Source organism: Curcuma longa, chromosome 1 (genome assembly GCF_044706935.1).
Source record: "Curcuma longa cultivar G26 ecotype Majalengka, Jawa Barat chromosome 1, ITB_CL_G26_1.1, whole genome shotgun sequence".
Taxonomy (NCBI): Eukaryota; Viridiplantae; Streptophyta; class Magnoliopsida; order Zingiberales; family Zingiberaceae; genus Curcuma; species Curcuma longa.
The window spans coordinates 4,039,823-4,056,451 of record NC_133861.1 but is presented as its reverse complement, the minus strand read 5'-3'; the positions used below and the strand labels follow the sequence as shown (position 1 = coordinate 4,056,451).

Sequence of the window (16,629 nt, the reverse complement as noted above, 5' to 3'; positions counted from 1 at the left end):
GATAAGTTTTATTTCCTGTTTCTATCTCAAATTTAGGATCTAAAATATATTTCTTTCAATCTTCTTCATGTTGTAACCCCTCCGTCATAGAGTAGAACCTTAGATTCTAGGATGTAAGAGGAATCGAGGTGTATTATGGATGATTGTAACTATTGATTTGTGTTTACCATGTTCTATGATATGTCTATACATTTGCTTTATGGATTTGTGTCTTATGCTTGTTTGATGATATGTTTGTGAATGATATGAATCTATAATGATAAGGATGAGTTGTGGTTTAAGAAAAACTTAGGATCGTATGACTGGGGTGCCTTGTGACAGAAGGTGAACCTTTAACCAGACTTTCCGAGGAGATTCTTAGGCTATAATGAATCTTTATGAGAGATAGCTAATGGTTATTGATTGCTAGGGAGAGGTCCTTAATTGGGTATTCGGTGAGAGAGGGTAGAACACTAGTAGTATTGCTGGAGTGCCCGGTGATAGCAGGAGAGCTATAACCAGGCTATCTGGGTGTCATCTCAAACTAGTAATTGTAACGTTAGAGGATTATTGATTTTATTCTGAGGAAACCTGACGAGGTCTAATTGGATATTTTGGTTAGAATCTTTGTAATTGTGTAAACATTGAGGAATGGTAAGGAGTCCATAATCAATCAACCATAATCTCGAGGAATCCGAAGTCCTAGGATCATTTTCCCAATCCTACCACTCAGTTGATTTTTATTCGATTGAAGTCTAGGAGCTCGATTTCACTCTCACTTCCCTATTTCAACATAAACTATGTGAACCCTCGACTCTTCTTGTGTTAGTTAAGTGATTGATTCCATGGTCCCTGTGGTTCAATATCTTTTTATTACTTAACGACGACCGTATACTTGTGGACCTATCAGTATCTACTCAAATGCGACACCTACTTTCAGGGTAACCTTACTAAAGCGATCATTTTCTCAAAGAGCTCTTGTCATGATGCCCTATGATCTTTTAGGTGCTATTTCTTACTTCATGAAGTCGAATCATGAGACCCATTAAGTTTCATGATAACCAATGGTGTCCTCGATAGATTTTGGACTACTTTTATAACAAACTTTCAAGGTCGAAGAATTAAGTTTACCTCTCAGTTCTTCTCCACATCTCTATGGTATGAAAACATACGTTAGCACCATAGTCATATATACATAATAAAGTCGGATCATGAATCAAACACATCATGCAATAAAAAGATATAAACTAATAGAAAATAATTTCAATAATGCATCGGACTACTCTTTCATCCTAGAATTAGGAAATGACTCTCCTAGGGTTCAATAATGCAAATACTACATAGAGAAGGAGATACAATACAAAGACATAAAGAATATTATTCTACAACTCAAATCAAAGAGAAAGAGAGAAGGCTTAGTTGTGGGTGTTGTAGACGTCTTCGAATGATCACCAAATTCGATTAACGAAATCTTGATGGCTCCTTGGAAATGACTCTCCTAGGGTTCCCTGTTACGAGACCTTGATACCTAAACATGAGCCCTCTTGGATCTTATATAGTCTCCAAACCTTTCAAATCTATTATAGCTTTCCTAAAAAGTTAGGGTGCCACCACCAGACCACTATCATGTTGGGAAGCATAGTCTAGCCATGTGGCGTGTTGGTCCTCAGAAAATGGTCGACATGACTATGTCTAGGGATACAATTAGACCATGTTCGACTCTGAAAAGTCCTCATTTGTAGGCAGCAAGGAGCATTGTCGTGTCAAGGGACACGGCCTACCCGTGTATGGTGCTGGAAGTTTAATTGTTGCTTCATTGCTCGCCTCACTTATACACATTGCTCGCCTAACTCTAAGTGATGCACGATCGTGTTAGAGGACATGGCCAAATCGTACATTATGTTGGAAATGTACGCTCCAAGGCTTCTTGACCCCAATTAAGCTTAAAAGAATAAAAATAATGTGAAAGTTATGCAAGTATATAAAATATGCTCATATAATGAAACAAATATATGAAAAATAATACTAAAAATATATCTATGAAAGTGATGGGAAACACTATTTTGTACTTGATTTGTAAAGAGGTTTCTCCATCTTTGACATGTTATCAAAGAGGAGAGGGATAGTGAATTCTTGCATATGCCTTGGAATAAAAGTTTTTTTGTAGAAAGCACTAGATTTAAGTTGCCCTCATAGTGGTGTGTACGATCAAGCAAAAAAATTTGATCGACGCATTTAGATCATTGGGCTCTTGTGTTTGGTTTCTTGCAGAACAAAAAATTTTTTCGAAATGGATTTAAGTTGCCCTCATAGTCGATCAAGCAAAATTTGATAAAAGGAACAATTTAATTATAGCAGAAATATTAAATTATACCTTTTCTTCGGGATGTCTAGAAGGAGGTGGATGACCCCTCGATCTTCTGCTGTATATCCTCTCCTCTCCTCGAACGTTGTGTGGACAACGATCCTTCGAGAATACTCCACCAAAAGCTCTTCTCTCCGATGGCAATCAAGCAATGAACCAAGCCTTCCTTTCCTTCACCTTTTCTTCTCCTTTCTTCTTGATCTTGGCCGCCGGCCCTAAGGGGAACAAAGGGCTGGGAACGCCGGCCACAAGGAAGCAAGGGGAAGGCTAGGGAGGCGCCGGCCCTAAGGGAACAAAGAGGAAGAGATGCGCCAGCCCTAAAGAGGAAGGAAGAAGAAGAGAGGTGGCGGCAACAATGAAGAGAGGAAACTCCTTGGTGCCGCCGGCCCTAGGGGAGGAGGAAAAACTATTGTTGTGTGTTCGTTGCCTCCCCTAAACCCCTCTTTATATAGCTATGCCATCTAGGAATTTTAAGAAAAAGTCTAACAAATTTTATAAGATTTAATTAGAACAAATCTAATAAAATCTTATGGATAAGATTTGTTATCTTTTTAATAAGTTTCCATTATATTAATTTTGTTTTATTTTTAACAAAATCTTTTAATTATATCTAACTAATTTTTTAACGAGATTCCATAATTAATATTTTGTTAATTTAATAAAATTAATTCACAAAATTTTATAATAAAATTTTGTATGAGAAGAGACGAAATTTCTTAGTGGAAATTCTTTTAAAAAATTTCTTAATTTTTATCAGAATTTTTTGCCAGAAAAATTTTTAATAAAATTTCAGAAATTTTCTTTTATAAATAGAATTTCCTATCCGAAATTTCTCATAGAATTCTCCCAGAATTCTTCCAGAATTCTTTCGGAGGTCTTCCAGAATTCTTCCGGAGGTCTTTGAGAATTCTTCCGAAGGTCTCCAAAAGTCTTCGAGAATTCTTCCTGAGGTGGATTCGAAGATTTCCAGAGGCTACAATAGGGACCTAGAGGAAGAATTGATTTTGATCTCCTGATGGGCTTGAGCTTCCCATGTTCTTCCTGAACACACAGGTTAAGTCCATCAATAATAACTCATTCCACTAGAGAGTTATTATTGCACTACCGCACCAATCTCATATTACAATATGGGTTCCTTCTTACTATAAGTACATTAATCTCCCTGTGTTTAAGATATCGTATGTCCGTTAATTAAATGAGTTACTGACAACTCAAATTTAATTAACTTCTAATCCAAGAGTAGTACCACTCAACCTTATTATCATGCGGACAAAATCCACCTGCAGGGTTTACATGATAATCCTTATGAGCTCCTCAAGGGGACATCATCAACCTATATTTAGGACACAGATTCCTTCTATAATCAACAACACACCATGTACATAATACTACTTCCCAACTCATCGGGCCTTTTGATCTATCGCACTAGATCTCACCCTTTGATGAATCAAAAAAATATATACTAAGTACATGTGTTTGTTATTATATAGGGATTAAGAGCATGTACATCCATAGTAATAGAGGTTTAGTTCGATTATATACTCAGTATAAATCGAACAATCCTCAAATGGTCCTGCTCAATACACACTTAGTGTACTAGTGTAATTTTATAATCAAGACAGACTAAGACCAAATTACACTACAACAGTCCAATGGTTTGTCCAATCCATCTTGGTTGTGAACACTGTTTATAATTTATAAGGAACTAATAGCATGGTCTTCTGTGTGTGACTCCGCACACCATGTTTATCTACAATATAAATTAAGTGGACACTTGCATAAAATTAAATGCAAACATTGATCAAATGTGATTCTTATTTCAGAATGTTTATTTACATAGATAGTTAGGATTCTGGTATACATAAAATTATTGCACTACGTCACTAGAGAACAATCAACTCAATTGAAGATCAGTCAACTGATGCCATGATCATACAACTAGACAATCGACTAATGATGAAACATAATTTAAGAAGATGATAACAAATTTGGAGACCAGCTGACTGATGTAATAAACCAGTTAACTAATATTAAAATGGGAAACTAGAAAGGAGTCACTATGAATATAATCTCGAGTTGTGATGATTAGATTCTTGATGAATTTTCAGCACAAGTTGATTGATGGTCAAATAAAAAAGATATTGGATTTGATGAGGCTATAAATTTGAACCTTGGGGATATGGCTAGGTTCAACAACTACTACAAACTCCAATTATCAACATCTACAAAATATTCCAAATGTTGTTTTTCTTATTCTTTGCTCTTCTCTCTTCTTTATACTTCAAACCTTCCATCTATTGTAAGAAGAGATTTGTAAGAGACTTTTCCACTTCTGCTGCTACTATGAAGGAGAAAGATATTGAAATCTTCAAGGAGTGATCCACCTAAAGGATCATACGTCATAGAGTAGGAGTTTGAGGGTCTGTCGAACCATGTTACATCACCATGTTTGGTTTTCATTTTCTATCTTGTGTTGTGTTATTATTGTAGGATCAGGTTGGACCGGCTAGAGGGGGGGTGAATAGACAGTTTAACAGAATCGCCCAAGTCTTTTAAAATAAAACTTGATTGCAACTGGATCGTTGCTTCCAAGGCGGTGAATACTCAATAAGAACTCCTTTAGGCAGAGAAGTCTTTACAAATGTAGCACAGCGACTTACAGAGAACAATAAAAGTAATTGATGATTTAACTCTAAAACTCTAAGTTTATTTATAGCCCAAGAGAATAGATCTGGATCGTTAATTGTAGATGAACTTTCTCTTGGTCGTTGATCTGTTGATACGATCTAAACCGTTGATCGGAGATAACATTAAATCTCGAACATTGATTTGATAAAAAGGATAAACTGTATCCTTTTAAAAGATAAACATTTAAAAGTCTCCAACCTGGTCATGCATGTGTATCTTTCAAATTTCCATCTTGATAAGTCTCCTCCAACGTTAAAAGCATTTTCAAAATTCCTTCTAGCATCCAACGTTAAAACCACTTTCAAACTTCCATCAAGCCTCCAACGTTAAAAGCATGTGCACATGCATGTGCAACTTTCAACTTGGTCAAGGTTGGTCCAAGCCAAATGTTGACTTGGTCAAAGTCAACTTGGTTGACTTTTTGTAGGTAGATTTTCTGGATGATTTCTGACCAACCAGAGTTAGGCTCATCCGAACCTGACTCTGGCCTTTCGCTCCTCGAGTGTGCTTCCTCCCGGCTTCTCGTCCTTCGGACGTCGCGCACGTCCTTCTTGCTCCACCGGTGTACTCTTTCGTAGTTTCCGCGTCTCTCGGATTGCACCGAGCTCGTCGGCTCACTTCCTCGCGCAACCCTTCTCGTCCACTATGTCTTACGCTCAACTTCCTCCGTGCCTAATGTAACGCCCGCCCTTACTCAGAGCCTTGACGCCACAGCTAGCGGAAGCTCCAACCGGTCGGATAGAGCCAAGCAGCCCATTCCTTCTTGCGCAAGTGGACAGCACACATTACAGCAAATTCCAGCAATTTACAGCTTCCTTTTTGTTTGATTGTTGTTTCTTTTGATGTTAATTTAGCTCCCTTACAATTGCTACTTTGTTAGTTTGTTACTCTTTTACAGCTTACTTGTTGCAGTTTGTTGAATTCTCCCTTTTGAATGCAAGTTGTTTGTTAAATTGCCTATTAGAAAATTCTGTCATATTTCGTAACAAATCTGTCCTGTTTTACTTATGCTATCCGTTTTTGTTCATTGCTGTTCGTTTTTGTTTCTTGGCCATGTTTAGAGTGTAGTTCACTGAAATTTCAATTCCGGATAGTTAGGATTGTTAGGAAGAAGTAGGTGGTCGAGTTTTATTATTTCTAGCATTCAACCCCCCAAAAACATGCATTAGTTTAGTTCTTCTTTATTTTTCTCATAGCATATGTATTTCTGAGTAAAACCTTATAAATTCAGTTGAACTAGTTAATCATTAGCTTTTGTTTGGATTTTGATTTGCATTAGATGTTTGTTTAGCTTAGTTCACAGTTTGCAATTGAAGTCAGTCCTGATACTGCTGTCCCGTGCCAATTAAACCCTGAAACTTCAATTTTTTTTGCTACTGTTCAGTGCCAAATTTTCATCCCGTGCCAGTGCTAACCTTAGTTGCCTCTGTTTGCTTTTAGTTCAATCTAGTTACTTCGTTTCCTTTGATTGCATCTTGTTGTAATTTTTCTTAAACTAGATTAGTTCTTTAAATTCATTTAGTTAGTTGTTAAGGTCCTAGAATCTCACATTGCATTGGATATCTTAAGTTGTTGATTTCAATAAGTTGTTGTTAGTGTTTCGGATATTGCGTTTGAGAGTTATAAGCATTAAATGAATTTCATGATTCATGCTAATTAGTTTAGGTTGTTACCATAAGTTGAGTTGAATTGCATCTTTAGGTTGACATTGCATTTCTAGGTTAGGAGATAACTTGATTTAGATTGCATTTCATTAATTCATTGCATTTTGAATTCCATTTCATTCCAAAACACAAAAACCCCATTTAAATTAGAAAATCCCAAAAATATGACACGTAAGCTCGAATTAAATCATTTTCTACTAGCCCTTGGAAAAATACGACTCGAGGCCCCTTTACTACACTTATTTGAATTAATTGTGGGTTTTCGATAAATTTATAAATTTCAATTTGAAGCCCTATCGTGACATCCAATCTAAGGTTATCAATGGACTAGCAAAGACGAAAATGGCTTATGTGGATAGGAGGACGCGGATAGCAAGTAGCCAGTAGAAGAGATATGAAGGCCAAGGGCAAAGGCGAAACAGTTTAAACATTTTTCCTTTGTAGTCCCCCCCCCCCCCTCCCCCACGCTGATATAGAGAAGGGCAATGAAGTCGGCCCAACGAAGTAGCGGCCTAGATTTGAATCGTTTTAAGAGGCATTGGATCTAATGATGGGTGGGGGCATCGCGTCGAGTATAATAACCTCTCGGATGGGAAATTGAGATTGCCTTGAGGAAAGGAAGTGACGATCTGTGGCTCATGAGAGAGAAAGTGGTCTCTTGGTGATGTCAGCCCTAGTGCACATTCCACCAAGTCGATAGTTCATGCCCTAAGAAGCACATGTGCTACACCTGCAGCATGAGCAAGATTTTTGAATGGCTTGAGAAGCAAGGAGGAGGCTAGGTTAGAGGCAATTATGGAAGGTCATGTCAAAGTCAGATCGATAGTTAATTCTTAGTAATCATGTCAGCTTGACTATTTAGAGGGAGACATGTGATGTGTCACATAATCCCTGCCCTGGCCAGTATTATAGGCCTGCCTATGCGGGTGCATGTCAGACAACCCAAGACATGGCCTCCACACTTCACAGCTTGGGAAAGATGGCGACTTGGGAACAACATCTTTGGGTACATCTCCGAAAAGATCAAGTCTTCATAGCTTGGGAAAGATGGTGGCTTGGGAACAACCTTTTTGGGTATATCCCCGAAAAGATCAAGTCTTCACGACTTGAGAAAGATGGTGGCTTGGGAACAACCTCTTTAGGTACATCCTGGAAAGATCAAGTCTTTACGGCTTGGGAAATATGGCATCTTGGGAATAACCTCTTTGGGTAAATCCCCGAAAAGATCAAGTCTTCACGGCTTGGGAACAATCCCTTCGGATACATCCCTGGAATGGTTGAAGTCTTCATAGCTTTGGAAGTTCATAGATTGAAAAGTTCATGGACTCAAAAGTTCACGGATTCGAAGGTTCATGGCTTAGGAAGAAGTTCGCAGACTCAAAAGTTTCTTGGCTTAGGAAGAAGTTTGCAGACTCGAAAGTTTCTGAACATAGAAGTTAATGGACTCGGAAGTTCGTAGTGTGGGGAGCTCATAGCTGGGGATATAAGTGACTTGGGAGCATCCCTAAGGAGATGCAATAGTTAAATTGCTTGAGCATGGAAGTGGTGGTCTACCTGTCTTGGTCAACCAGCACAAGTAAAAACATGCACATGTACCTTTCCAGGTAAACCCCCTCCATGCTCCTTTTTCTAACTGACCGACCACGTAGGCATCTTTCTTTCGCGTCATCTTAAAGGTATAAATTATTTATGCTCTTATCTATAATTATGTTTACATGTGTGTGTGCCCTCGTGTGAGTTGTATACATATATAATAATAAAATATTTGTTACGCTTCCGTTGCATGTTTAGAGAAATATAAATTTTAAAATATGCATATTAGAAATCCAACAAAGAAATCAGAGTCACCGCGTGTTTCAACATAGATCGTAGATCTTTGTTTGGTGTATTGTGAGTTGTCTAAAAATTATATTTTGTATATGTTAGGATATTTTAGAAAAGGAAATAGTTTTCTAATCCGATATAAACATTTTTTACGTTTAAAAAAGTTTCTTAATTTGTTAAAAAATTTAATTTTAGAAATTATTTGCTAATATGATTAGAAAAAATTAATTTTTAAAATTATTTTCTAATTAAATTAAAAAAATTAGATTTAGAATTATTTTCTAATATATATATATATATATATATATATATATATAACTAGATTTAAAAATTATTTCCTAATCTAATAAAAATATTATGATTTATGAAATTGAATACTTTAATACATATGTGTTCGAAATTAATTTATGACAATGATGACATAACTTTTATCATAATGTATGTCATGACATATGCATGATTAATTAATATGATTAATGCATGTTATATAGAAATGTCATGATTATGCCATGTAGATACATGTAGATAGTTTTTCTATGTTACATGTAAATGATGATACCAAATAAGAAATCCCTTGTTTAAATTTTAAAGTTTACATCTTCTATTAATATGGTCTAGAATCAGAGTTTAATTTTAAGCATGAGTCGTTGGACTCTCTCCAAGCTCAACTTAAAATTAGACATGTTCGAACTATTGAGATGTGATCTCATGATTAATGGGTTAGCTTTAATTTGAAGCATTGACTTGTTAGACTCTCTCCAAGGTTAATATGGATAGGAGCGAAGTTAGGTGATATACATACAATATGTATATGTTAATGAGTTAACAACTCAATATTTATGCAAATATTAATTAGTTGATAGCATATGTGATAATCATATTATATATGTGATATATAATTGGTATACTTGATACATACCATTAGAAATAAGAATAGTTTGTTGGACTTTCTCCAAAGTTGTTCTTATCTATAGTTGATATTAACCCACTTAGAGAAAACCTATAATATCCCAAATTCAAAGTAAGAGCTCTTGAATTTGATAAGCAAGTGGTACTCCCATTTATGTATGTGAATTATTTGTATTACATAATAATAAATTCATCCCTCTTATATATGCTCAATTGTGTATTTCTTGGTTAATAGAATTAGCATGACTTTTTTAAATTTATGCTTAATTTTAGACACTAATAAACTGATTGGACCAAATTTCTTGGACTGACTTTAAAATCTAAAAATTATTTTCAAGGTTGAGAAGATAGCCTATGTCCTCGAAAAGCCTCTTTCCCCGAGACTACCTGATGATGCAACTTCGGACCAAATGTTGGTCCATCAGAAACATACGACTGATTCTGAGCTTGTCAGTTGCATCATGTTAGTCTCAATGACCTCTGAATTGAAAAAAAACATGAGCATATAGATGCTTAAATGATTGTTTATCATCTTCATGAGTTATTTGATGAGCAAGCTAGATCCGAATGGTTCAAGATCACCAAGCTTCTTTTTTGCTCAAAGATGCAGGAGGGTTTCTCTGTAGTGTAGTTTATACTAAAGATGAATGGATTCATTGAACGATTGGGATCACTTGGATTTGTCATGAATCATGAGTTAAGTAATGACTTAATTCTACATAGTTTATCTAATAGCTATTTGCAGTTTGTGATGAACTATCAAATAAACCATCTTGAATCCACAATTCCAGAACTAATCAACATACTCAAGATAGTGGAGCCATCTATTAAGAAAGAACAGAAAATTATGATGTTGTTTGACACTTCGAAGAAAGGTTCTATGAAGCGAAAGTCACAATATCTAGCTAAGGGAAAGAAAAAGGCCAAGAAAGATGAATTGATAACAAAGGAACTGTCACCATTGTGGTAAGGTGGGGCATTGGCGAAGAAACTACAAGATTCATCTTGAGTCCGTGAAAAAGAAGGCATCTGATGCTCCATCTCCTTCAAACATGCTCACAGAGATGATCAATTAACATTATACATGTGGCATTGTCTCCTTGGTCATATAAGTAAGAAATACATGTTCGGATTACACAAGTGTGAAATTTTAGAATCATTTGAATTAGATTCATTTGATACATGTGCTTCATGCTTAAAAGGAAAGATAACTAAATTACCTTTTAAGGGAAAAGATGAACGAGAGAATGACACTTTGGGTCTTGTAGATACCGATGTATGTGGACCCATGTCAACTCATGCATGAGGAGGTTATAGCTACTTCATCACCTTCATCGATAATCACTCACGATTTGGGTATGTGTATCTATTGAGATACAAGTCTAAAACCTTTGAAAAGTTTAAAGAATTTAGATATGAAGTAGAGAAATAACTTGGTAAAAGTATTAAAATACTTTGATCTGGTCGAGGTGGTGAATGCTTAAGCCAAGAGTTTCAAGATTATCTGAGGGGCAATGTGATATTATCTCAATAGACTTCATCTTATATGTCACAACATAACGAGGTGTCAGAAAGGTGAAACTGAACCTTGTTTGGACATAGTTAGGCCAATGATGAATCATGCAAGCGTTCCCAAATCCTTTTGATGTTATGCACTCGAGATAGTTGTTTACTTATAAAATAGAGTCTTGACTAAGGTAGTCTCTGTTATTCCATATGGGATATGGAATGATAAAAGACCTCATTTATCTTATTTAAAGATATGAAATTGTTCTGCTTATGTGAAGAGAATTGTATCAGACAAAATAGTTGTTAAGTTTGATAAGTGTCTATTTATTGGATACCATAAGGAAACTAGGAGTTGCTAATTCTATTATCCCTCAGAATAAAAGGTATTTATTTCAAGGCATGTTGTATTCTTAGAGAAAGAGTTTCTCTTATAGGCAAATAGTGGGAGTGAGGTTGAGCTAAGAGTAGTTCAAGAAACTCTAATAGACGCACAAGAGACGTCTAATCTAGACCCATAGTCTGTTACTCATACGGATGAGATAATGATTGAACTTGTGGATACACCACCACTTCATAGATCTAGTAGGACACGCCTAATTCCCGAGAGATATGAATTTCTCACAAGTGAATCGAGAGAGATACTGCTCATTAAGGATGAGGAGTCTACTAGTTATGAAGAAGTTTTGAAAATTCAGAAAGGGACTCATGGTTAAAAGTCATAAAATCGAAAATAGATTCCATGTATAAAAATCAAGTTTGAAACTTGGTTGACCCACCCGAAGGGATAACTCCTATAGGGTGCAAATGAGTTTTCAAGAAGAAATCCAACATTGATGGTAATTTTATTACCCACAAAGTAAAATTGGTGGCGAAAGACTATTGTCAAAAATATAGTTTTGATTATGATGAGACCTTCTCACTAGTGGCTATGCTTAAATCCATTCAGATACTCTTAGCCATAGCATCTCATTACAATTGTAAGATATGACAAATAGATGTGAAAATAGCTTTCCTTAACGAAAATATGTCTGAAGATGTGTATATGATACAACTCGAAGATTTCACATCTGTTGATAAAAATAAAGTATGCAAACTTCAACGGTCCATTTATGAACTAAAGCAAGCATCAAAGAGTTAAATATCCATTTTGATAAGGAAATCAAAAAATTTAATTTCTCATAAAATCCAGATGAACCCTACGTGTACATGAAAGTTAGTGAGAATGCAATCATATTCCTAGTATTATATCTTGATAACATATTATTTATAGGAAATGATGTGCCCGTTCTATAATCTGTTAAAGTTTAGTTGTCAAAAATATTCTCTATGAAAGACATAGGAGAAGCAACCTATATCCTTCGGATTAAGATCTATAGAGTTAGATCGAAAATGTTGCTTGATCTTTCGTAGTTTATATATATTGTTAAAGTGCTAAGACAGTTTAACATGAAATAATCTAAGAAATGTTTCATTCCTATGAGCCATGGGATTCACCTTTTGAAGTCTATATATCCGTGCACATGGGATTCTATAGTTCATATGCATCAATTATAGAATCAATCATGTATGTTATATTATGTATGAGGCTTGATGTATCATACGTTTTGAGTGTCACAAGCAAATATTAGTCGGATCCAAATATGGATCATTAGATGATTGTCAAGATAATTCTTAAATACGTAAGAAGAACTAAATATTTGTTCTTAGTATATGAAAGGGATGATATGATTATATACGAGTTTATTGATGCCAATTTTTAAACGGACAAGCATTAGAAACATTTATGTTCACACAGTCACAAACATTGCCTATTATAAATCAAGACAACAATACATCATTCATAAAAGACTAATTATTACTCCACATGTGTGATGTAATAGTAAGACACTTAAAAAAATAAATAAAAAAATTTAAATCGATCTCTAAATAAATATAAATTACGCTTCAAATTTACTTAGTTAGATGATTTTGAATTTACTTGTCTAAATAACAAAAAAAAAGTTCACCTGGACTTTTAAATTAATTTTTAAAAAACAAGTCTAATTATTTTAGTGTCATTCGACTAACAATTGGATGTATTCTTTCACGTCTAAATCATCAACTAATTTGTATCATTAATACTCTCTCTTGATTAAGTTTGGAACATATCCATATCACGCACCAAGTTTTAACGTCAGCAGCAATATGGACCAAAAGAAAAGGTTTTAACAGCGCTGGCTCAGTTTTCCTCCAGTCTTAACCTTAAAGCCTGCGCGACCGAAACTGAGACAGGACTGGAACTGCGTAACAAAAATGGGGAAACAGAGGAAGAGACGCCTGGTAGCCAACTCCAGACGCACTGAAAATAGTTCGGCTCGACTATACGGTGAAATTATGGCAGCAGCAGTCTTCCGAAGCAAAAGGGCACGTTGAATAAAGAAATATTTCCATTTCCAATCGAATTTAGAAAGCAGAAGGGAAAGTGTTGCGAGCGCTTTGCTCTCCCAGACGCAAGAAGGTCCTTGTCCGCCAGATTTGTCATCGCCGTCGCCGGCATTTCCGTTAGCGTAAGGAGGAAGAGGAGGACAAGGACACCGATCGCCGGAGCCTCCTTGCGCCTGTACATCGCGAGGAGATAATGACCTCGGGCTTCGAGATGTTGCTGGGAGGTGTGGTGGCCCCTGCCGGAGGGAATCTGGCTGAGTTGCTCCTCAGCCGCCGCATGTCGGCCACCCCGCTCTTCGCCTCTTCCGCGCCGCGCTTCCGCACGGCCGCTACTCGCACCGGCAGCACACACTTGCAGAGGAACCCTGGCGTCGATAAAAGGTCGAATCTTTGGCTACGGCAGAAGAGGAAATTGTAGCTTTGAAGTGGTAGTGTAGTGAGGAGGGAAGTACCGTACCGATCTTGGCGAGGCGATTGACCCATTTGGGGATGTGGTTGCCGGCGAGGCGGAGGCAGGCGTCGTCACAGAAGTGGTTGCAATTCTTGGAAATAAGGTTGTAGGTGTCGCCGGAGTAATCGGCGGCCATGTCCGCCATGAGCGCCCGCACCTCGCGTGACCCCAGATCGGTACGGCCGATCAGGATCGCCTTCCGGAACGCGAACCCTGGGCACTGCCGGGGCTCCCCCTCAAAGATCCCCGTCGTCGGGTGCTCGTGCGCCCCGTAGGCATACTCCACCCCGTGAACTGCCAAAACGCGGAAGGAACCGAACACAACGCAACAAAACCCCTAGTCACGCACCGCATGAACAAACAAACAAAAATCCCAAATTGCCACATCACATCAGAAGAAGGCGAGGGCCAAAAGGGCGGATCGGACGACGGATCGCACCTTGGACGCCGGAGTGGTAGACGCCGAGGCCGAGCCAGTAGGCGTAGCCGTTGATAGGGGTTAGGTCGTAGACGTTGAGGTAGACGGGCGCCGACGCCGCTGGTCGCCGCTTCCGCGAGGTGCCGCAGGTGAACATGGCACGTGGCCAGTTGGAGGAGGAGGAGGAGGAGGTGGTGGAGGAGTGGATCACAGAAGCGTCGGCGGCGGCGACGGCGACGGCGACGGCGACGGGGGCGAGAGAGGGCAGCGATGCGACATCGGGGCGGCGGTGGTCTCGAGAAAGTGTGCCTGTTTCGGAGGAAACGTAGAGTAAAGGGATGTAATTAATCGATAGAGTTGTCCGCATAAAACGTGGAGGCGTAATAATACGATGTTTGTGGCGGGTATTTTACGTGGTGCAATTCCTGAAATGCCCTTACCAGCTGGCAATCGTGATCATACACCACTGTGCAAATCTACAAATTATTTCATCTTGACGTTTCTATCTTGACATCACATTTCATCCGCACCGCTTTGTCTTCATCATTCATAGGAATGAAATTGAGAGAATGCATATGTTTACTTGTTGTTTGGAATTTAGTTTTTGAATATTCCATCTTAATTTTTTACATCATTGGAAATGGATAGATGTTCTTGTAGCTAAAGAAGGTTTATTCTGTCCCCGGGACAATGGTGCTGCGATAGGACATCCAGGTTGTCACTCAGACACTTACGATTTGATCGCAGCTACGACGTATTTGTAGAAATTTTTCTTCAAATGGGGAGCGCAATCAAAGATGCTGGGCGTCTGAGCTGGCCGTTGCGTGCACTTCCCGATTTACCTTGGTGGTCGGTGGAAAACTTCCGTGGGGCCGAGTCGGTCACCCTTAGGGATAGTCAATGAGACTAACTGATATTTATCATTTTTTAAAGAAAGCTTATTCTGCCCTCTAAACATGTGTAAGCGGCTGGATGTTAAGCAGATTAATCAAGTATCTACATTTTGAATCTCAATTATAATATACTATAAGATATTTTTCTCTAGAATGAAAATTTTGAGATATTGATTGTTGGACAAGGAACTACTGCTTCTAGATTTATCCAATAGATGAACCAAGGGGAAGGTCATCCATCACGCCAATTCAATAGTAGAGGGAGAGTTCTAAGATTCAATTATATAGATCAAAGTGAAAAACATTGGAGATGATTCAAGGTTTTACAAAGATCATTATGTTATATTAATACCTTACTTGGATGAGCTAAAGATCTTATGATCATCCCCAAAAGTTAAGGTGATCCTCATGTATCTAAGAAGCTTTACACTAGGTTTTAGAGGTTGAAGGTTTGATTTTATTTTTTTATGGTTGTAGGCTAATTGTTAGTTTGATATGAATGCTTTTAAGATTGCTCTAGGGGATCAACTTATTTTTATTGTTGAAAGGTAAGACAATAGTCAAATATTCCTAGTTGCATGGGGAGGAAAATTATAATTCATCGGTGATCAAACGAAGGTAAACACCATAACTTGTTTTCATTTTATACTGTTACGGTTGAGAAGTGCTTCAGGACACGTCACCGGACCTTAGTTCGCCGGGGGCTGGAACGGAAGAAGGAGGGGAGGAGAAGAAGAGAGCTGGGAGAACTCTGAGGACCTCCGGACCTGCGAACAAAGAGAACGTCAGTAGGAAGGCCGGGTATTGCCCCAGCGCGACCACTCCGACGCTCAAGTCAGTGGAGAAAACGGAGAGGAAGAAGATGAACAGTAGAAGGAGAACTTGAGCGTGTCAAGAGAGTAAGAGAGTCCGGAGAGAGCCTTTACCTGCCGTAGGAGTGGTCTTTTAAGGAGAAGATGAGCGTGCGCAAACGTCACGTCATCATTAAGGAATGTCTTCTCATGATAAATGAAGTGGCAGGAATAATCGAGTCCGTTATCCCATCGCCGATAAAGTATTATGTTGTCACCATCTGAAAATGCAGCGGTGCATGCCGCAGAGATATAGCATTAAATATGGGGGCGTGGGCTTGTCAGAAAGTCATGATGAGGTGGGCCAGGGCAACGTGGGTGGTCTGATAGATCCCATGTGTCAATGTCTAAGTGTCTCTCCTGTCTGATTTGGCCAGGTTGTCTGTTGAAAGGAAGAATCCGGAGAGGACTTCTACCGAATGGAAAGGATTCAGCATATGCTTAGCCGAATGAGAGGATTCGGCATATGCTTAGCCGAATGGGGGGATTCGGCATATGCTTAGCCGAATGGAGGGATTCGGTATATGCTTGGCCGAATGGGAGGATCCGGCGCGTAGCTAGCCGGACGGATGGGTTTGGCGAGGCACCTGCCGCATGGAAGGGTTCGGTTGTCGCGTAACCGAACTGAGGCTATGGCCGAATGAGGATTCAACG

General features: G+C 38.3%; 1 protein-coding gene across 1 annotated transcript; it reads right to left on the bottom strand.

The window, feature by feature from the left end:
- Positions 1-13,120: 13,120 nt before the first annotated feature.
- On the bottom strand, positions 13,121-14,566 carry LOC141837010 (deSI-like protein At4g17486). Its single transcript, XM_074724502.1, has 3 exons — positions 14,253-14,566; positions 13,820-14,107; positions 13,121-13,727 (listed from the first exon to the last, which is right to left on the bottom strand). Exons 1-3 carry the CDS (start codon positions 14,386-14,388, stop codon positions 13,480-13,482), a joined length of 672 nt encoding a protein of 223 aa, XP_074580603.1. The 5' UTR covers positions 14,389-14,566; the 3' UTR covers positions 13,121-13,479.
- Between the last annotated feature and the right edge of the window lie 2,063 nt (positions 14,567-16,629).

Bases quoted from the DNA above. Each gene is read 5' to 3' on its own strand.
- LOC141837010 (XM_074724502.1), bottom strand. From the start codon at position 14,388: ATGTTCACCTGCGGCACCTCGCGGAAGCGGCGACCAGCGGCGTCGGCG. The intron at 14,108-14,252 runs GTGCGATCCGTC...GCGTTTTGGCAG, and splicing joins CTACCACTCCGGCGTCCAAG to TTCACGGGGTGGAGTATGCC. The intron at 13,728-13,819 runs GTACGGTACTTC...TATCGACGCCAG, and splicing joins CAATCGCCTCGCCAAGATCG to GGTTCCTCTGCAAGTGTGTG.